Source organism: Salvelinus alpinus, chromosome 3, assembly GCF_045679555.1.
Source record: "Salvelinus alpinus chromosome 3, SLU_Salpinus.1, whole genome shotgun sequence".
In the NCBI taxonomy this organism is placed as follows: Eukaryota; Metazoa; Chordata; class Actinopteri; order Salmoniformes; family Salmonidae; genus Salvelinus; species Salvelinus alpinus.
Genome location: NC_092088.1, coordinates 109,618,238 through 109,640,940, shown reverse-complemented (window position 1 = coordinate 109,640,940; position 22,703 = coordinate 109,618,238). Strand labels below are relative to the sequence as shown.

The 22,703-nt window shown below is 45.7% G+C and overlaps 1 protein-coding gene across 3 annotated transcripts in view; it reads left to right on the top strand.

Annotated features, from left to right (window-relative positions):
• entpd1 (ectonucleoside triphosphate diphosphohydrolase 1) overlaps positions 1–18,599 on the top strand; it is a 96,057-nt gene extending 77,458 nt beyond the window's left edge. Inside the window, exons 5-10 of one of the 3 annotated variants that reach the window (XM_071394836.1) lie at positions 2,876–3,035; positions 8,412–8,615; positions 8,685–8,942; positions 9,592–9,699; positions 11,122–11,259; positions 18,267–18,599. In XM_071394836.1, the coding sequence (XP_071250937.1) occupies positions 2,876–3,035; positions 8,412–8,615; positions 8,685–8,942; positions 9,592–9,699; positions 11,122–11,259; positions 18,267–18,476 (1,078 nt within the window). In that variant the 3' untranslated portion in view covers positions 18,477–18,599. Of the gene's footprint in view, positions 1–2,875; positions 3,036–8,411; positions 8,616–8,684; positions 8,943–9,591; positions 9,700–11,121; positions 11,291–18,266 lie in introns of all 3 variants that reach the window. The other 2 variants (XM_071394838.1, XM_071394837.1) reach the window with 2 other exon arrangements.
• The last annotated feature ends 4,104 nt before the right edge of the window (positions 18,600–22,703 follow it).

Below are 22,703 nucleotides of genomic sequence, written 5' to 3'. Positions count from 1 at the left end.
TATCAGTGTTATTAGGTAACAGCAAGCTAACCAGACGGCTCTGCAGCCAGCTAACCAGACGGCTCTGCAGCCTATCAGTGTTATTAGGTAACAGCAAGCTAACCAGACGGCTCTGCAGCCTATCAGTGTTGTTAGGTAACAGCAAGCTAACCAGACGGCTCTGCAGCAAGCTAACCAGACAGCTCTGCAGCCTATCAGCGTTATTAGGTAACAGGAAGCTAACCAGACGGCTCTGCAGCCAATCAGCGTTATTAGGTAACAGCAAGCTAACCAGACAGCTCTGCAGCCCATCAGTGTTATTAGGTAACAGCAAGCTAACCAGACGGCTCTGCAGCCTATCAGTGTTATTAGGTAACAGGAAGCTAACCAGACGGCTCTGCAGCCTATCAGTGTTATTAGGTAACAGGAAGCTAACCAGACGGCTCTGCAGCCTATCAGTGTTATTAGGTAACATGAAGCTAAACAGACGGCTCTGCAGCCTGTCAGTGTTATTAGGTAACAGGAAGCTAACCAGACGGCTCTGCAGCCTATCAGTGTTATTAGGTAACAGGAAGCTAACCAGACGGCTCTGCAGCCAGCTAAACAGACGGCTCTGCAGCCTATCTGTGTTATTAGGTAACAGGAAGCTAACCAGACGGCTCTGCACCCAGCTAAACAGACGGCTCTGCAGCCTATCAGTGTTATTAGGTAACAGGAAGCTAACCAGACGGCTCTGCAGCCAGCTAACCAGACGGCTTGCAGCCAGCTAACCAGACGGCTCTGCAGCCTATCAGTATTATTAGGTAACAGCAAGCTAACCAGACGGCTCTGCAGCCTATCAGTGTTATTAGGTAACAGCAAGCTAACCAGACGGCTCTGCAGCCTATCAGCGTTATTAGGTAACAGCAAGCTAACCAGACGGCTCTGCAGCCTATCAGTGTTATTAGGTAACAGCAAGCTAACCAGACGGCTCTGCAGCAAGCTAACCAGACGGCTCTGCAGCCTATCAGCGTTATTAGGTAACAGCAAGCTAACCAGACGGCTCTGCAGCCTATCAGTGTTATTAGGTAACAGCAAGCTAAACAGACGGCTTTGCAGCCTATCAGTGTTATTAGGTAACAGCAAGCTAACCAGACGGCTCTGCAGCCTATCAGTGTTATTAGGTAACAGCAAGCTAACCAGACGGCTCTGCAGCCAGCTAACCAGACGGCTCTGCAGCCTATCAGTGTTATTAGGTAACAGCAAGCTAACCAGACGGCTCTGCAGCCTATCAGTGTTGTTAGGTAACAGCAAGCTAACCAGACGGCTCTGCAGCAAGCTAACCAGACAGCTCTGCAGCCTATCAGCGTTATTAGGTAACAGGAAGCTAACCAGACGGCTCTGCAGCCTATCAGCGTTATTAGGTAACAGCAAGCTAACCAGACAGCTCTGCAGCCCATCAGTGTTATTAGGTAACAGCAAGCTAACCAGACGGCTCTGCAGCCTATCAGTGTTATTAGGTAACAGGAAGCTAACCAGACGGCTCTGCAGCCTATCAGTGTTATTAGGTAACAGGAAGCTAACCAGACGGCTCTGCAGCCTATCAGTGTTATTAGGTAACAGGAAGCTAAACAGACGGCTCTGCAGCCTGTCAGTGTTATTAGGTAACAGGAAGCTAACCAGACGGCTCTGCAGCCTATCAGTGTTATTAGGTAACAGGAAGCTAACCAGACGGCTCTGCAGCCTATCAGTGTTATTAGGTAACAGCAAGCTAACCAGACGGCTCTGCAGCCAGCTAACCAGACAGCTCTGCAGTGTTATTGGGTATTTCATTAGGATCCACATTAGCTGTTGCAAAAGCAGCAGATGCTCATCCTGGGGTCCACATGCCCAAGAAGGCTCAACCAATTCTTATTTTTTATTTTTATTTCACCTTTATTTCACCAGGTAGACCAGATGAGAACAAGTTCTCATTTGCAACTGCGACCTGGCCAAGATAAAGCAAAGCAGTTCGACACATACAACAACAGAGTTACACATGGAATAAACAAACATACAGTCAATAATACAGTAGAAAAAGTATATTTACAGTGTGTGCAAATGAGGTGAGATAAGGGAGGTAAGGCAATAAATAGGCCATGGTGGCGAAGTAATTACAATATAGCAATTAAACACTGGAATGGTAGATGTGCAGAAGATGAATGTGCAAGTAGCAAGATAAATAAATAAAAACAGTATGGGGATGATGTAGTTGGATGGGCTATTTACAGATGGGCTATGTGCAGTGATCTGTGAGCTGCTCTGACAGCTGATGCTTAAAGCTAGAGAGGGAGATATGACTCTCCAGCTTCAGTGATTTTTGCAATTCATTCCAGTCATTGGCAGCATTAGACATTAACCAGGAATTTCTGAAAACGCTGGACACTAATGAGGAAGTTAATTTGACAACACTTGACAATAACTAGGAAGTTTTTACAAAAACACTAGACACTAACCAGGAAGTTAACATGAAAACACTGGATGACAACAAGGAAGTTACTGGACACTAACCAGGAAGTTAATTAAAAACACTGGACACTAACTTGGATATTAATATTAAAACATTGGACACTAAGTAGAAAGTTGATATCAAAATACTAGACACTAACTAGGACATTATTATGAAAACATTGTACACTAACCAGGAAGTAAAAATTAAAACATAGGACTAACCAGGAAGTTATTATGAAAACACCTGACACTAACCAGGAAGTTTAATATGAAAACACTGGACTAACCAAAAGGTGTGTGTGTGTGTGTGTGTGTGTGTGTGTGTGTGTGTGTGTGTGTGTGTGTGTGTGTGTGTGTGTGTGTGTGTGTGTGTGTGTGTGTGTGTGTGTGTGTGTGTGTGTGTGTGTGTGTGTGTGTGTGTGTTTAGGATGGAGAACCAGAGTGTGTCTGATCAGGTGCTTTGGTCGGTAGAGGAGGTGTTGCAGTCCTCTCCGTTCTCCTATCAGGGCGCTCGCATCATCACAGGCCAGGAGGAGGGAGCCTTCGGCTGGGTCACTGTTAACTACCTGAGTGACCGACTGAAACAGGTGAGAACCTTCGTGTTGAAACACTGCTCATCCATAATGTTTGCACCCCGGTGACGAATGCGGGATATGGCTGGAAAACGTACCTCATTCCAGGCATGGAAGATGTAACAGTACTCCAAATGATCCCCTTATCCTAAATGACAAAACCAAAATAAATGCTGCTAGTTTTAAATGAAATGGCTTTTTTCATCTTCATGCTAGACGAATATTAAAACAGCCCATGTAAATAATAAAATACTGTCAAGGAGGTGTGTAAACAAAACTCCTTAAAAATGTGGCAAGATAAGAAGTTGGGGTATGGCGGAGACAAAAAACTGAAACCTACATATAAAACATTTTGGTTTACCCAAGTAGGAACTGTTCACATTGGAATTTTCTTGGTCACAATCTTAAAAGGAATATGTAAGAATTGTTCCTACAAACAAAACTAAACTGCCACTTATTAAAAGGACTGGTTTTCCATATTTAATCTGTGTTAACTGTGTTAGGGGCTGACTAAGAACAAAGTTCATCTCAGAATGTTGCTTGTGGAAAAAGGGTCTGAATACTTAACAAAATGCACTTTATCTTACCCGAGAAAAGCATTAGAGCGACTGAAACTGCCCCTCTGTCGCTGAAGGCCAGCTATCTGATGCTGTCTGGTCATAAAGAGTATGACATTGTTGCCGCCCATAGCGTTGAATGAAAGGGAAGACAGCTTGGATATGACGTCACCACTATCAAATCGCATTGAGAGCATACGTCATTGACAGAAACAACTTGAATTGTTACATCTTGTTGTGTTGTTGTCCTGTGGTGGCTGGCTAGCTAGCTAGCTAAAATTGTCCCTTTTCTAAATTAGCCATGGATGGAGATAGGGATTTGGACTTGTGGTTTTACTTAGTTCTCTGCACTGGCCAATGATTATAACTGCGACTCTGATCCAACCATTAATTCATACATTGTTGTGCCCCTGGCCTGAGAGGATGTTCAATATGTAGCTAGATGTAGAATGCTAATGTTAACTAGCTAACGTTGGCCATGAAAGGAAGTTAGGCTGGTGAGCATTTTAGCCAGGTAGCATAGAACAACAACACATAAAACCATATACTGTATGACAGAGTGATAGACTGTTTCGTCAACATGACAGAGAGGAGGATGGTGTTTCCCTACCAGTAGGGTGAGTCAACATGAGAGGAGGATGGTGTTTCTCTACCAGTAGGGTGAGTCAACATGAGAGGAGGATGGTGTTTCCCTACCAGTAGGGTGAGTCAACATGAGAGGAGGATGGTGTTTCTCTACCAGTAGGGTGAGTCAACATGAGAGGAGGATGGTGTTTCCCTACCAGTAGGGTGAGTCAACATGAGAGGAGGATGGTGTTTCCCTACCAGTAGGGTGAGTCAACATGAGAGGAGGATGGTGTTTCTCTACCAGTAGGGTGAGTCAACATGACAGAGAAGAGGATGGGGTTTCTCTACCAGTAGGGTGAGTCAACATGAGAGGAGGATGGTGTTTCTCTACCAGTAGGGTGAGTCAACATGAGAGGAGGATGGTGTTTCTCTACCAGTAGGGTGAGTCAACATGAGAGGAGGATGGTGTTTCTCTACCAGTAGGGTGAGTCAACATGACAGAGAGGAGGATGGTGTTTCTCTACCAGTAGGGTGAGTCAACATGAGAGGAGGATGGTGTTTCTCTACCAGTAGGGTGAGTCAACATGAGAGGAGGATGGTGTTTCTCTACCAGTAGGGTGAGTCAACATGAGAGGAGGATGGTGTTTCTCTACCAGTAGGGTGAGTCAACATGAGAGGAGGATGGTGTTTCTCTACCAGTAGGGTGAGTCAACATGACAGAGAGGAGGATGGTGTTTCTCTACCAGTAGGGTGAGTCAACATGAGAGGAGGATGGTGTTTCTCTACCAGTAGGGTGAGTCAACATGAGAGGAGGATGGTGTTTCTCTACCAGTAGGGTGAGTCAACATGAGAGGAGGATGGTGTTTCCCTACCAGTAGGGTGAGTCAACATGACAGAGAGGAGGATGGTGTTTCTCTACCAGTAGGGTGAGTCAACATGAGAGGAGGATGGTGTTTCTCTACCAGTAGGGTGAGTCAACATGAGAGGAGGATGGTGTTTCTCTACCAGTAGGGTGAGTCAACATGAGAGGAGGATGGTGTTTCTCTACCAGTAGGGTGAGTCAACATGAGAGGAGGATGGTGTTTCTCTACCAGTAGGGTGAGTCAACATGAGAGGAGGATGGTGTTTCTCTACCAGTAGGGTGAGTCAACATGAGAGGAGGATGGTGTTTCTCTACCAGTAGGGTGAGTCAACATGAGAGGAGGATGGTGTTTCTCTACCAGTAGGGTGAGTCAACATGACAGAGAGGAGGATGGTGTTTCTCTACCAGTAGGGTGAGTCAACATGAGAGGAGGATGGTGTTTCTCTACCAGTAGGGTGAGTCAACATGAGAGGAGGATGGTGTTTCTCTACCAGTAGGGTGAGTCAACATGAGAGGAGGATGGTGTTTCTCTACCAGTAGGGTGAGTCAACATGAGAGGAGGATGGTGTTTCCCTACCAGTAGGGTGAGTCAACATGAGAGGAGGATGGTGTTTCTCTACCAGTAGGGTGAGTCAACATGACAGAGAGGAGGATGGTGTTTCTCTACCAGTAGGGTGAGTCAACATGAGAGGAGGATGGTGTTTCTCTACCAGTAGGGTGAGTCAACATGAGAGAGAGGATGGTGTTTCTCTACCAGTAGGGTGAGTCAACATGAGAGGAGGATGGTGTTTCTCTACCAGTAGGGTGAGTCAACATGAGAGAGAGGATGGTGTTTCTCTACCAGTAGGGTGAGTCAACATGAGAGGAGGATGGTGTTTCTCTACCAGTAGGGTGAGTCAACATGAGAGAGAGGATGGTGTTTCTCTACCAGTAGGGTGAGTCAACATGAGAGGAGGATGGTGTTTCTCTACCAGTAGGGTGAGTCAACATGAGAGGAGGATGGTGTTTCTCTACCAGTAGTGTGAGTCAACATGAGAGGAGGATGGTGTTTCTCTACCAGTAGGGTGAGTCAACATGACAGAGAGGAGGATGGTGTTTCTCTACCAGTAGGGTGAGTCAACATGAGAGGAGGATGGTGTTTCTCTACCAGTAGGGTGAGTCAACATGAGAGGAGGATGGTGTTTCTCTACCAGTAGGGTGAGTCAACATGAGAGGAGGATGGTGTTTCTCTACCAGTAGGGTGAGTCAACATGAGAGGAGGATGGTGTTTCTCTACCAGTAGGGTGAGTCAACATGAGAGGAGGATGGTGTTTCTCTACCAGTAGGGTGAGTCAACATGAGAGGAGGATGGTGTTTCTCTACCAGTAGGGTGAGTCAACATGAGAGGAGGATGGTGTTTCTCTACCAGTAGGGTGAGTCAACATGAGAGGAGGATGGTGTTTCTCTACCAGTAGGGTGAGTCAACATGAGAGGAGGATGGTGTTTCTCTACCAGTAGGGTGAGTCAACATGAGAGGAGGATGGTGTTTCCCTACCAGTAGGGTGAGTCAACATGAGAGGAGGATGGTGTTTCTCTACCAGTAGGGTGAGTCAACATGACAGAGAGGAGGATGGTGTTTCTCTACCAGTAGGGTGAGTCAACATGAGAGGAGGATGGTGTTTCTCTACCAGTAGGGTGAGTCAACATGACAGAGAGGAGGATGGTGTTTCTCTACCAGTAGGGTGAGTCAACATGAGAGGAGGATGGTGTTTCTCTACCAGTAGGGTGAGTCAACATGAGAGGAGGATGGTGTTTCTCTACCAGTAGGGTGAGTCAACATGAGAGGAGGATGGTGTTTCTCTACCAGTAGGGTGAGTCAACATGACAGAGAGGAGGATGGTGTTTCTCTACCAGTAGGGTGAGTCAACATGAGAGGAGGATGGTGTTTCTCTACCAGTAGGGTGAGTCAACATGAGAGGAGGATGGTGTTTCTCTACCAGTAGGGTGAGTCAACATGACAGAGAGGAGGATGGTGTTTCTCTACCAGTAGGGTGAGTCAACATGAGAGGAGGATGGTGTTTCTCTACCAGTAGGGTGAGTCAACATGAGAGGAGGATGGTGTTTCTCTACCAGTAGGGTGAGTCAACATGACAGAGAGGAGGATGGTGTTTCTCTACCAGTAGGGTGAGTCAACATGAGAGGAGGATGGTGTTTCTCTACCAGTAGGGTGAGTCAACATGAGAGGAGGATGGTGTTTCTCTACCAGTAGGGTGAGTCAACATGAGAGGAGGATGGTGTTTCTCTACCAGTAGGGTGAGTCAACATGAGAGGAGGATGGTGTTTCTCTACCAGTAGGGTGAGTCAACATGAGAGGAGGATGGTGTTTCTCTACCAGTAGGGTGAGTCAACATGAGAGGAGGATGGTGTTTCTCTACCAGTAGGGTGAGTCAACATGAGAGGAGGATGGTGTTTCTCTACCAGTAGGGTGAGTCAACATGAGAGGAGGATGGTGTTTCCCTACCAGTAGGGTGAGTCAACATGACAGAGAGGAGGATGGTGTTTCTCTACCAGTAGGGTGAGTCAACATGAGAGGAGGATGGTGTTTCTCTACCAGTAGGGTGAGTCAACATGAGAGGAGGATGGTGTTTCTCTACCAGTAGGGTGAGTCAACATGAGAGGAGGATGGTGTTTCTCTACCAGTAGGGTGAGTCAACATGAGAGAGGAGGATGGTGTTTCTCTACCAGTAGGGTGAGTCAACATGACAGAGAGGAGGATGGTGTTTCCCTACCAGTAGGGTGAGTCAACATGAGAGGAGGATGGTGTTTCTCTACCAGTAGGGTGAGTCAACATGAGAGGAGGATGGTGTTTCTCTACCAGTAGGGTGAGTCAACATGAGAGGAGGATGGTGTTTCTCTACCAGTAGGGTGAGTCAACATGAGAGAGAGGAGGATGGTGTTTCTCTACCAGTAGGGTGAGTCAACATGAGAGGAGGATGGTGTTTCTCTACCAGTAGGGTGAGTCAACATGAGAGGAGGATGGTGTTTCTCTACCAGTAGGGTGAGTCAACATGAGAGGAGGATGGTGTTTCTCTACCAGTAGGGTGAGTCAACATGAGAGGAGGATGGTGTTTCTCTACCAGTAGGGTGAGTCAACATGACAGAGAGGAGGATGGTGTTTCTCTACCAGTAGGGTGAGTCAACATGACAGAGAGGAGGATGGTGTTTCTCTACCAGTAGTGTGAGTCTTATTGTCTCAGCCTTTAGGCCCATATATCACGGTCACAAGGCAAATTAACTAACAGGTTATAGATTATTACCACAACACATAGGTTGGAATATGGCTTTTTTTTTTCTGGCTTCCCCTGTGGTTTTACCCACGCACCGCTACTGCTGAGTGATATACTGAAACGTGTGTGTGTGCTGCAGGGCTCAGGGACCACAGGAGCTCTTGACCTGGGCGGAGCCTCCACTCAGATCAGCTTTGTAGCCAATCAGGATGTGGCGGAGGAATCGGCGGAGAACGCTGTGACCTTCCGTCTGTATGGAAATGACTACTTCCTCTACACACACAGCTTCCTGTGCTACGGGAAAGACCAGGCGCTCAAACTGGCGCTAGCTCAGCAGACTCAGGTAATCTTGACCCCCTCTAATCCTGATGTCTTACCTTTGATCCCTGGCTCATAACTCTGTGTCTGTCAGTCTGGGGACAGCTCTGTGCTGGACCCGTGTTTCCACCCAGGTTATAGTGTTGATCGAAGCTACTTTAGCGTGTACTCCAGCCCCTGCGTCATGCCTGGGAAACCCCTCGTCTCCAGGGACAGTTTCACTCACATAGGAGCAGGAAACGCATCATTGTGCCAGGAAGTAGTCAGAAGAATCTTCAACTTCAGTAGCTGCAGCTTCAGTCGCTGTTCTTTCAACAGGGTCTACCAGCCACCACTACAGGGGCCGTTTGGGGTGAGCTTCACTTTGACTCTAATCCTACATTCTTAGAAAAAAGGGTTCCTAAAGGGTTCTTCGGCTGTCCCTAAAGGAGAACCCTTTTGGTTTCAGGTAGAACCTTCATGGAACCCAAAAGGGTTCTACCTGGAACCCAAAAGGGTTCTACCTGGAACCCAAAAGGGTTCTACCTGGAACCAAAAAGGGTTCTACCTGGAACCCAAAAGGGTTCTACCTGGAACCAAAAAGGGTTCTTCAAAGGGAACCTTCAACAGGGTCTTGTAAACCCCTGGTAACCCCTTCTGGGATTGAATGCAGAAGTGATGAGAATGACAAGTTGTGAGAAAATGCTCAGAATCATCTGTCTTTTTCATTTGGCTGTCTCTCTCTTCTCTCTCCCTCTCTTTCTGTCTCTCTCGGTCTGTCTCTTCTCTCTCCCTCTCTCTCTCTTCTCTCCCCCCCTTTGTCTCTCTTGTCTCTCTTCTCTCTCTCCCTCCCTTTATGTCTCTTGTCTCCATTTCTCTATTGTCTCCTCTCTCTCCCCCTCCCTTTATTTCTCTATTGGTTCACTTTTCTCTCTCCTCTTCCTTCTCTTCTCTTCTCTCTTCTCGCTCTCTCTCTTGTCTCTCTCCTCTCTCTTTTCTTTCTTCTCTCTCCTCTCTCTTAGGCATTCTCAGCGTTCTACTTTGTGATGAACTTTCTGAACTTGACATCAGGCTCTTTGGAAAGCAGCAGGGAGAAGCTGGCGCGCTACTGTTCTACACCCTGGAGCCAGGTATATACACATACACACACATACACATGCTTACACATGATAAGACACGCACTCTACAGACACATACATATGGCAGGAACTAATGGGGATCCATAATAAACCCCAGGAAGAGTAGCTGCTGCTTTGGCAGGAACTAATGGGGATCCATAATAAACCCCAGGAAGAGTAGCTGCTGCCTTGGCAGGAACTAATGGGGATCCATAATAAACCCCAGGAAGAGTAGCTGCTGCCTTGGCAGGAACTAATGGGGATCCATAATAAACCCCAGGAAGAGTAGCTGCTGCCTTGGCAGGAACTAATGGGGATCCATAATAAACCCCAGGAAGAGTAGCTGCTGCCTTGGCAGGAACTAATGGGGATCCATAATAAACCCCAGGAAGAGTAGCTGCTGCCTTGGCAGGAACTAAGGGGGATCCATAATAAACCCCAGGAAGAGTAGCTGCTGCCTTGGCAGGAACTAATGGGGATCCATAATAAACCCCAGGAAGAGTAGCTGCTGCCTGGGCAGGAACTAAGGAGATCCATAATAAACCCCAGGAAGAGTAGCTGCTGCCTTGGCAGGAACTAATGGGGATCCATAATAAACCCCAGGAAGAGTAGCTGCTGCCTTGGCAGAAACTAATGGGGATCCATAATAAACCCCAGGAAGAGTAGCTGCTGCCTTGGCAGGAACTAATGGGGATCCATAATAAACCCCAGGAAGAGTAGCTGCTGCCTTGGCAGGAACTAATGGGGATCCATAATAAACCCCAGGAAGAGTAGCTGCTGCCTTGGCAGGAACTAATGGGGATCCTTAATAAACCCCAGGAAGAGTAGCTGCTGCCTTGGCAGGAACTAATGAGGATCCATAATAAACCCCAGGAAGAGTAGCTGCTGCCTTGGCAGGAACTATTGGGGATCCATAATAAACCCCAGGAAGAGTAGCTGCTGCCTTGGCAGGAACTAATGGGGATCCATAATAAACCCCAGGAAGAGTAGCTGCTGCCTTGGTAGGAAGTAATGGGGATCCATATTAAACCCCAGGAAGAGTAGCTGCTGCCTTGGCAGGAACTAATGGGGATCCATAATAAACCCCAGGAAGAGTAGCTGCTGCCTTGGCAGGAACTAATGGGGATCCATAATAAACCCCAGGAAGAGTAGCTGCTGCCTTGGTAGGAAGTAATGGGGATCCATATTAAACCCCAGGAAGAGTAGCTGCTGCCTTGGCAGGAACTAATGGGGATCCATAATAAACCCCAGGAAGAGTAGCTGCTGCCTTGACAGGAACTAACGGGGATCCATAATAAACCCCAGGAAGAGTAGCTGCTGCCTTGGCAGGAACTAATGGGGATCCTTAATTAATAGAAATACACACATAAGCCCACATGCACTTTCTCCCAGTCACACTCCTCACTGCACTCGATGTGTAATGTGTGTGTGCAGATCAAGCAGCAGCACCCTGATGTGAAGGAGAAGTATCTGGCAGAGTATTGTTTCTCTGGGAGCTACATCCTGTCTCTACTGACTGATGGATACAACTTCACCTCAGACACATGGACAGACATCACGTTCATCAAGAAGGTCAGACACACCTGGCGATGTAAACAGGCCTGTATGAACATGTTATCTGTATTGACAGCTGATGACTGTTAAGTATGTTGTTAGTAGTTAAATATGCATTAATGTCATACTATCACTCTTCAAGTTTCACGGTTTTATTGTCACGTGCACAAGTACAGTGAAATGCCTTTTTTGCTGTTTTACCAAAAATGCAGTAATCAGTATCAGTATAGTACCACACAATAGACTAGAGTAGAACAAAAACACAGTAGAAATCAGAAGAACATGATAAAGTATACTGTATACAGGGTCAGTACCACTATATACAGGGTCAGTACCACTATATACAGGGTCAGTACCACTGTATACAGCGTCAGTACCACTATATACAGGGTCAGTACCACTATATACAGGGTCAGTACCACTATATACAGGGTCAGTACCACTATATACAGGGTCAGTACCACTGTATACAGCGTCAGTACCAGTACCACTATATACAGGGTCAGAACCACTATATACAGGGTCAGTACCACTATATACAGGGTCAGTACCACTATATACAGGGTCAGTACCACTATATACAGGGTCAGTACCACTATATACAGGGTCAGTACCAGTACCACTGTATACAGGGTCAGTACCAGTACCACTGTATACAGGGTCAGTACCACTATATACAGCGTCAGTACCAGTACCAATCACTATATACAGGGTCAGTATCACTATATACAGGGTCAGTACCACTATATACAGGGTCAGTACCACTGTATACAGCGTCAGTACCACTATATACAGGGTCAGTACCAGTACCACTGTATACAGGGTCAGTACCACTATATACAGGGCCAGTACCACTATATACAGCGTCAGTACCACTATATACAGGGTCAGTACCAGTACCACTGTATACAGGGTCAGTACCAGTACCACTGTATACAGGGTCAGTACCAGTACCACTGTATACAGGGTCAGTACCAGTACCACTATATACAGGGTCAGTTCAGTGCCATATTAACAATGTACAGGGATACTGGAGTGATGGAGGTAGATATGTATAGGGGTAAGGTGACTGTATACAGGGTCAGTACCATATTAACAATGTACAGGGATACTGGAGTGATGGAGGTAGATATGTATAGGGGTAAGGTGACTGTATACAGGGTCAGTACCATATTAACAATGTACAGGGATACTGGAGTGATGGAGGTAGATATGTATAGGGGGAAGGTGACTATATACAGGGTCAGTACCATATTAACAATGTACAGGGATACTGGAGTGATGGAGGTAGATATTGTCGTGTCTTTGGCTATGTCGGATTAAGTGATATGACATGCTATTCTATAAAATCCTTTCTCTGTAATTAATATTACCTTATTGAGCTAATCATGTAAATGTAATTAACTAGAAAGTCGGGGCACCACGAAATAATATTTATAGAGCTGTTATCTTCCGAGTAAACTTTTAAAGACCTAGTAATATTTTACATCAATAGCAGTCAATATTAATCGTCACCTTATTTCAGTCTCATCTGAAAGTTCTAAATTCTTGGTTATCTGTACGAACCCAGTCTTCACTATGAGTCATCCATACATCAATTGTCTTAAATCATTTATTTACTAAGTAATTCCCAGAAATGCATAAATAAACAGTAGGTAGTTACAAGGAAACGGAGTTTCCCTCGTGGGATAAACCGGCATCGCGGCTTGGTGTACAAAAGGGAAGTGGGGGTCGACCGAGATAAGACAACATTACATTTACATTTAAGTCATTTAGCAGACGCTCTTATCCAGAGCGACTTACAAATTGGAAAGTTCATACATATTCATCCTGGTCCCCCAGTGGGGAATGAACCCACAACCCTGGCGTTGCAAGCGCCATGCTCTACCAACTGAGCCACACGGGACCTACAACACACAGTTGATAATTATAACAATTGAAATGCTAATCCTTTGCACATGAACGCTCACTCATTCGGGAACAATTGCAATCAATATATATAGATAATGCGGTCGGCATTTGATTGTAAGGAATTCTAAGTCAGGTGAACAAATGGACTTGAGTTCCTGTATGTTGTTATGATCCCAACATGTCTAGTTAATCATAAGGCATACACCCCCGCCCTTCTTCTTACCAGAGAGATGTTTGTTTCTGTCGGCGCGGTGCGTGAAGAAACCAGATGAATGTACTGACTCTGATGACGTATCCAGAGTGAGCCATGTTTCCATGAAACAAAGAACGTTACAATCTCTGATGTCTCTCTGGAAGGCAACCCTTGCTCGGATTTCGTCTACCTTGTTGTCAAGAGACTGGACATTGGCGAGTAGTATACTCAGGAGCGGTGGGCGATGTGCCCGTCTACGGAGCCTGACCAGAAGACCGCTCTGCCCCTTCTGCGGCGCCGTTGTTTTGGATTCGCCGGCTGGGATGGGATCCATTGTCCTGGGTGGTGGACCAAACAGAGGATCCGCTTCGGGAAAGTCGTATTCCTGGTCGTAATGTTGATGAGTTGACGTTGCTCTTATATCCAATAGTTCCTCCCGACTGTATGTAATAAAACCTAAGATTTCCTGGGGTAACAATGTAAGAAATAACAAATAAAAAAACAAAATACTGCATAGTTTCCTAGGAACGCGAAGCGAGGCGGCCATCTCTGTCGGCGCCGGAAGTCATAACTCCATCATTTCTCTAACATAAGCTGCCTTCAACGTCGTTTTCGAGGATATGGCAGTACGTCCGGCCTCACAACCGCAGACCACATGTATGGCGTCATGTGGGTGAGCGGTTTGCTGATATCAACGTTGTGAACAGAGTGCCACATGGTGGTGGTGGAGTTATGGCGTGGGCAGGCATAAGCTACGGACAACGAACACAATCGTATTTTATCAATGGCAATTTGAATGCAGAGATACCGTGACGAGATCCTGAGGCCCGTTGGAACATCAGCTAATGTTTCGGCATGATAAAGCACCGCCTCATGTGGATCTGAAGGTCCTGGAAGCTGAACATGTCCCAGTTCTTCCCTGGCCTACATACTCACCAGACATGTCACCGATTGAGCACGTTTGGGATGCTCTGGATCGACGTGTACGACAGCGTGTTCCAGTTCCCGACAAATTTACAGCATCTTCGCACAGCCATCGAAGAGGAGTGGGACCACATTCCACAGGCCACAATCAACACCCTGATCAACTCTATGTGAAGGAGATGTGTCACGCTGTATGGCGGTCACATCAGATACTGACTGGTTTTCTGATCCTCTTCCCTACCTTTTTTGAAGGTATCTTTGACCAACAGATGCATATCTGTACTCCCAGTCATGTGAAATCCATAGATTAGGGACTAATGAATTCATTAATTATATGAAGTGTAACTCAGTAAAATCTTTTGTTGCATGTTGCGTTTATATTTCTGTTCAGCATATATCCTGAATCTGGTAATGAATGGTGTGGCTGTTGAACAAGTTGAGGAGACTAAATGACTTGGCGTTACCTCAGATTGTAAACTATCATGGTCAAAAGATTCAATGGTTGTAAAGATGGGGAGAGGTCTGTTCGTAAAAAAGAGATGCTCAGATTTTGTGACACCATATTCCAAAAAGCAAGTCCTGCAGCCTCTAGTTTTATCTTATTTTGATTATTGTCCAGTCGTGTGTTCGAGTGCTGCAAGGAAAGTTCTAGTTAAGCTGCAGCTGGTTCAGAACAGAGCGGCACGTCTTGCTCTTCATTGTAATCAGAGGACTGATATAAATACTATACATGCCAGTCTCTCTCTTGGTTAAGAGTTGAGGAGAGACTGACTACATCACTACTTCTCTTTATGAGAAACAATGTGTTGAAAATCCCAAATTGTTTGCATAATCAACTGACACACAGCTCTGACACACACACTTACCCCACCAGCGTCTTTTCACAGTCCTCTAATACAGAACAAATTCCATAAAGCGTACAGTAATATATATATATAGAGACATAATTGCATAGACCTCCATCCCATCTCATATTGCTCAAATAAACAGAAAACCTGGTTTCAAAAAACTGATTAAGCAACATCTCGTGGCACATCACCTCTCCCATATTTGACCTAGATAGTTTGTGTCTATGTATTGATATGTAGGCTGTGTAGGCTGTGTGTGGATGTGTAGGCTGTGTGTGGATGTGTAGGCTGTGTGGATGTGTAGGCTGTGTGGATGTGTAGGCTGTGTGTGGATGTGTAGGCTGTGTATGGATGTGTAGGCTGTGTGTGGATGTGTAGGCTGTGTGTGGATGTGTAGGCTGTGTATGGATGTGTAGGCTGTGTGTGGATGTGTAGGCTGTGTGTGGATGTGTAGGCTGTGTGTGGATGTGTAGGCTGTGTATGGATGTGTAGGCTGTGTGTGGATGTGTAGGCTGTATGGATGTGTAGGCTGTGTATGGATGTGTAGGCTGTGTGTGGATGTGTAGGCTGTATGGATGTGTAGGCTGTGTGTGGATGTGTAGGCTCTGTGTGGATGTGTAGGCTCTGTGTGGATGTGTAGGCTGTATGGATGTGTAGGCTGTGTATGGATGTGTAGGCTGTGTGTGGATGTGTAGGCTGTATGGATGTGTAGGCTGTGTGTGGATGTGTAGGCTGTGTATGGATGTGTAGGCTGTGTGTGGATGTGTAGGCTGTGTATGGATGTGTAGGCTGTGTGTGGATGTGTAGGCTGTGTGTGGATGTGTAGGCTGTGTGTGGATGTGTAGGCTGTATGGATGTGTAGGCTGTGTATGGATGTGTAGGCTGTGTGTGGATGTGTAGGCTGTATGGATGTGTAGGCTGTGTGTGGATGTGTAGGCTGTGTATGGATGTGTAGGCTGTGTGTGGATGTGTAGACTGTGTGTGGATGTGTAGGCTGTGTATGGATGTGTAGGCTGTGTGTGGATGTGTAGGCTGTGTATGGATGTATGGCTGTGTATGGATGTGTAGGCTGTGTGTGGATGTGTAGGCTGTGTGTGGATGTGTAGGCTGTGTATGGATGTGTAGGCTGTGTGTGGATGTATGGATGTGTAGGCTATGTGTGTGGATGTGTAGGCTGTGTATGGATGTGTAGGCTGTGTGTGGATGTGTAGGCTGTGTGTGGATGTGTAGGCTGTGTGTGGATGTGTAGGCTGTGTATGGATGTGTAGGCTGTGTGTGGATGTGTAGGCTGTGTGTGGATGTGTAGGCTGTGTATGGATGTGTAGGCTGCGTAGGCTATGTGTGTGGATGTGTAGGCTGTGTATGGATGTGTAGGCTGTGTGTGGATGTGTAGGCTGTGTGTGGATGTGTAGGCTGTGTATGGATGTGTAGGCTGTGTAGGCTGTGTGTGGATGTGTAGGCTATATGTGTGGATGTGTAGGCTGTGTGTGGATGTATGGATGTGTAGGATGTGTGTGGATGTGTAGGCTGTGTGTGGATGTATGGATGTGTAGGATGTGTGTGGATGTGTAGGATGTGTATGGATGTGTAGGCTGTGTGTGGATGTATCTGTGTGTGAATGTATGGATGTGTAGGCTGTGTGTGGATGTAGCTGTGTGTGGATGTGTAGGCTATGTGTGTGGATGTGTAGGCTGTGTATGGATGTGTAGGCTGTGTATGGATGTGTAGGCTGTGTATGGATGTGTAGGCTGTGTGTGGATGTATGGATGTGTAGGATGTGTGTGGATGTGTAGGCTGTGTGTGAATGTATGGATGTGTAGGCTGTGTGTGGATGTATCTGTGTGTGAATGTATGGATGTGTAGGCTGTGTGTGGATGTAGCTGTGTGTGGATGTGTAGGCTATGTGTGTGGATGTGTAGGCTGTGTATGGATGTGTAGGCTGTGTATGGATGTGTAGGCTGTGTATGGATGTGTAGGCTGTGTGTGGATGTGTAGGCTGTGTATGGATGTGTAGGCTGTGTGTGGATGTGTAGGCTGTGTATGGATGTATGGCTGTGTATGGATGTGTAGGCTGTGTGTGGATGTGTAGGCTGTGTGTGGATGTATGGCTGTGTATGGATGTGTAGGCTGTGTATGGATGTGTAGGCTGTGTGTGGATGTATGGCTGTGTATGGATGTGTGGATGTGTAGGCTGTGTGTGGATGTGTAGGCTGTGTATGGATGTGTAGGCTGTGTGTGGATGTGTAGGCTGTGTGTGGATGTGTAGGCTGTGTGTGGATGTATGGATGTGTAGGCTGTGTGTGGATGTGTAGGCTGTGTGTGGATGTGTAGGCTGTGTGTGGATGTATGGATGTGTAGGCTGTGTGTGGATGTGTAGGCTATGTGTGTGGATGTATGGATGTGTAGGATGTGTGTGGATGTATGGATGTGTAGGCTGTGTGTGGATGTATGGATGTGTAGGCTGTGTGTGGATGTATGGATGTGTAGGCTGTGTGTGGATGTATGGATGTGTAGGCTGTGTGTGGATGTATGGATGTGTAGGCTGTGTGTGGATGTATGGATGTGTAGGCTGTGTGTGAATGTATGGATGTGTAGGCTGTGTGTGGATGTATGGATGTGTAGGCTGTGTGTGGATGTATGGATGTGTAGGCTGTGTGTGGATGTGTAGGCTGTGTGTGGATGTGTATAATGTGTGTGGATGTATGGATGTGTGTGGATGTATGTATTGATATGTAGGCTATGTGTGCCTTTTTTAAATTGATGTAGTTCTGTCCATGTAGTTCATGTTTTGTGTGGACCCCAAGAAGAGTAGCTGCTGCTTTTGCAACAGCTAATGGGGATCCTAATAGAATATAAAAATACCAATCATTTAGATTCTATATCCTGACAAAATACCAATCATTTAGATTCTATATCCTGACAAAATACCAATCATTTAGATTCTATATCCTGACCTGAACAATGTTCTCTTGACTTTCTGAAGTATATCTTCAACACTGACTGTGGTGTGTGTGTGTGTGTGTGTGTGTGTGTGTGTGTGTGTGTGTGTGTGTGTGTGTGTGTGTGTGTGTGTGTGTGTGTGTGTGTGTGTGTGTGTGTGTGTGTGTGTGTGTGTGTGTGTGTGTGTGTGTGTGTGTGTGTGTGTGTAGATCTCAGGTAGTGATGCAGGTTGGACGTTGGGCTACATGCTGAATCTGACCAATATGATTCCAGCCGAGGCTCCAGACACTCCTCCTCTTCCTCATGCCGGCTACGTCACCATCCTCTTCTTCATCTCTCTTCTCCTCCTCTTCTCCCTCCTCTTCCTCTGTCTCCGATTCCTGTGGCCGCGCTGCAACTCCCAGACACAGATGATATAGACACGCTGGACACCATATGGACAGTGTGTGTGTGTGTTGATTATGTGAACATGATGTTTATAAAATGTATCTCATGTTGTAATGCTTCTTATTCTCCAGTAAAGTTCAGATGTTTGAAACAAACTGACCTTACTGTCATTTACTGTCTCTTTGAAACAATGTTCAAATGAAATACTCACCTGACATATTCAAATGATGTAAAAATGATGGATTGACTGTATGAACAGGTTAATAACAGGTGTATAACAGGTTTATAGCAGGATTGTATTGACTATATGAACAGGTTAATAACAGGTGTATAACAGGTTAATAGCAGTATTGTATTGCCTTAATGAACAGGTTCTTAACGTTGATAAGATGTTTGTATTGAACAGGATTATAATAATTTATAACATGTTTGTGTTGCCTTAATGAACAGGTTTATAGCAGGTTTGTATTGACATGAACAGGTTTATAACAGGTTTGTATTGACTATATGAACAGGTTTGTATTGACATGAACAGGTTTATAGCAGGTTTATAGCAGGTTGTATCGACTATATGAACAGGTTTATAACAGGTTTATAACTGGTTTGTATTGCCTATATAAACAGGTTTATAACAGGTTGTATTACCTGTTTATAACAGGTTAATAACAGGTTTATAACAGTTTTGTAACAGAGGTTTATAACAGGTTTGTAATGACTATATGCACAAGTTTGTTACAGGTTGTATTACCTATACGAACAGGTTTATAACAGGTTTGTATTGACTATATGAACAGGTTTATAACAGGTTTGTATTGACTATATGAACAGGTTTATAACAGGTTTGTATTGACTATATGAACAGGTTTATAACAGGTTTGTATTACCTATACGAACAGGTTTATAACAGGTTTGTATTGACTATATGAACAGGTTTATAACAGGTTTGTATTGACTATATGAACAGGTTTGTAAGAGGTTTGTATTGACTATTGTCGTGGTAATTTCCTGCATTACTAAATGATTAGAGAGCAAACCACACACAAGTCAGAGTTATATTTTAAAGTCCATCTTTAATTATATGAGCTTCACCATAGCCCTTTGACTCTCAGATCAATTCAGTGTCTATAAATGAATTCTCTGAGTGCTTACAAAACAATTCTTAGTATATTTTATAGCCAAGTTACACCCCTCTCAACTCACATGACGAATCACAGATCTTAGGAACATTACAAAGGGCCTTTTACTTGAAAGAGGAGTATCCCATAGCCAGATAGCATTAGCTATAAATTATCGTTCAGTTTGGTCTCTTTAGACGAGATTCTAATCTCGTTCTTGGTACTTCATAGTACTAAAACATTACCTCATCAATTGTCAAATCTAGATACTCCCATCTCAAATACACCCCAACCTGGAAAAACTCACTGAAGACAGTGAGCCTCTTAGGTCATATACTAGGTCAAGATAAGGGCAACATCAGAGGGGTAATACAATGTTTCCAGACACTGCCATACTCCTCCCCCCAATGGGAAAAGGAGGGAGTGACTGGAGTACAGACATAGTGGAGCCCTTCACAGGGTTTCACAGATGATTCACATATTACCAGACATGTAAAAGACAAGCCTGACCTCTCCCCTCTCTGGGCCCCAAGTGACTTTTCCCTAGAGGAGAAAGGAAAATGCAACTGCCAACAGTATAGTCCAAAAGAAGACATTCTAATGACAAGCATAAAGATAAATAAAACATCTTATTTATATATGTTACCTAACTAATTCTGATTCAGCTACGACACTATATGAACAGGTTTATAACAGGTTGTATTGACTATATGAACAGGTTTATAACAGGTATGTATTACCTATATGAACAGGTTTATAACGGGTTGTATTGACTATATAAACAGGTTTATTATATGCATATCCTAGCTTCTGGGCCTGAGTAGCAGGCAGTTTACTTTGGTCACACTTTACATCCGAACGTGGAAATAGCGCCCCCAAGCCTAGAGAAGTTGTTTAGTTTATAGCAGGTTTGTATTTACTTCATGAAGAGGTTTATAACAGGTTGTATTGACTATATGAACAGGTTTATAACAGGTTTATAACAGGTTGTACTGACTATATGAACAGGTTTATAACAGTTTGTATTGCCTATATGAAAAGGTTTGTAACAGGTTTATAACAGGTTGTATTGACTATATGAACAGGTTTATAACAGGTTTATAACAGGTTGTATTGACTATATAAACATGTTTATAACAGTTTGTATTGCCTATATGAACAGGTTTATAACAGTTTAAATTTCCTATATAAACAGGTTTGTAACAGTTTGTATTGACTATATAAACAGGTTTATAACAGGTTTATAACAGTTTGTATTGACTATATGAACAGGTTTATAACAGGTTTATAACAGGTTGTACTGACTATATGAACAGGTTTATAACAGTTTGTATTGCCTATATGAAAAGGTTTGTAACAGGTTTATAACAGGTTGTATTGACTATATGAACAGGTTTATAACAGGTTTATAACAGGTTGTATTGACTATATAAACATGTTTATAACAGTTTGTATTGCCTATATGAACAGGTTTATAACAGTTTAAATTTCCTATATAAACAGGTTTGTAACAGTTTGTATTGACTATATAAACAGGTTTATAACAGTTTGTATTGCCTAAATATACAGGTTTGTAACAGATGCATAACAGGTTTATAGCAGGTTTGTATTGACTATATAAACATGTTTATATCAGGTTTGTATTGCTTATATGAACAAGGTTATAACAGGTTTGTATTGACTATATGAACAAGGTTATAACAGGTTTGTATTGGCTATATGAACAGGTTTATAACAGGTTTGGATTGACTATATGAATCGAATCAAAATTATTTTTAAAGCCCTTCTTACATCAGCTGATGTCACAAAGTGCTGTACAGAAACCCAGCCTAAAACCCCAAACAGCAAGCAATGCAGGTGTAGAAGAACGGTGGCTAGGAAAAACTCCCTAGAAAGGCCAGAATCGAGGAAGAAACCTAGAGAGGAACCAGGCTATGAGGGGTAGCCAGTCCTCTTCTGGGTGTGATTACAACAGAACATGAGGAGGAGGGCAGAGGGGTGGAGGGAGGACTGGAGGAGGGTGGAGGGAGGACTGGAGGAGGGCAGAGGGGTGGAGGGAGGACTGGAGGAGGGCAGAGGGGTGGAGGGAGGACTGGAGGAGGGCAGAGGGGTGGAGGGAGGACTGGAGGAGGGTGAAGTGGTGGAGGGAGGACTGGAGGAGGGAAGAGGGGTGGAGGGAGGACTGGAGGAGGGTAGTGGGGTGGAGGGAGGACTGGAGGAGGGTAGTGGGGTGGAGGGAGGACTGGAGGAGGGCAGAGGGGTGGAGGGAGGACTGGAGGAGGGTGAAGTGGTGGAGGGAGGACTGGAGGAGGGTAGTGGGGTGGAGGGAGGACTGGAGGAGGGCAGAGGGGTGGAAGGAGGATGGGAGGAGGGAAGAGGGGTGGAGGGAGGACTGGAGGAGGGCAGAGTGGTGGAGGGAGGACTGGAGGAGGGCAGAGGGGTGGAGGGAGGACTGGAGGAGGGAAGAGGGGTGGAGGGAGGACTGGAGGAGGGCGGAGGGGTGGAGGGAGGACTGGAGGAGGGCAGAGGGGTGGATGGAGGACTGGAGGAGGGCAGAGGGGTGGAGGGAGGACTGGAGGAGGGCAGAGGGGTGGAGGGAGGACTGGAGGAGGGCAGAGGGGTGGAGGGAGGACTGGAGGAGGGCTGAGGGGTGGAGGGAGGACTGGAGGAGGGTGGAGGGAGGACTGGAGGAGGGCAGAGGGGTGGAGGGAGGACTGGAGGAGGGTGGAGGGAGGACTGGAGGAGGGCAGAGGGGTGGAGGGAGGACTGGAGGAGGGTGAAGTGGTGGAGGGAGGACTGGAGGAGGGCAGAGGGGTGGAGGGAGGACTGGAGGAGGGTGGAGGGAGGACTGGAGGAGGACAGAGGGGTGGAGGGAGGACTGGAGGAGGGTGAAGTGGTGGAGGGAGGACTGGAGGAGGGCAGAGGGGTGGAGGGAGGACTGGAGGAGGGTGAAGTGGTGGAGGACTGGAGGAGGACAGAGGGGTGGAGGGAGGACTGGAGGAGGGCAGAGGGGTGGAGGGAGGACTGGAGGAGGGCAGAGGGGTGGAGGGAGGACTGGAGGAGGGCAGAGGGGTGGAGGGAGGACTGGAGGAGGACGGAGGGGTGGAGGAAGGGCTGGAGGAGGGTGAAGTGCTGGAGGGCTGG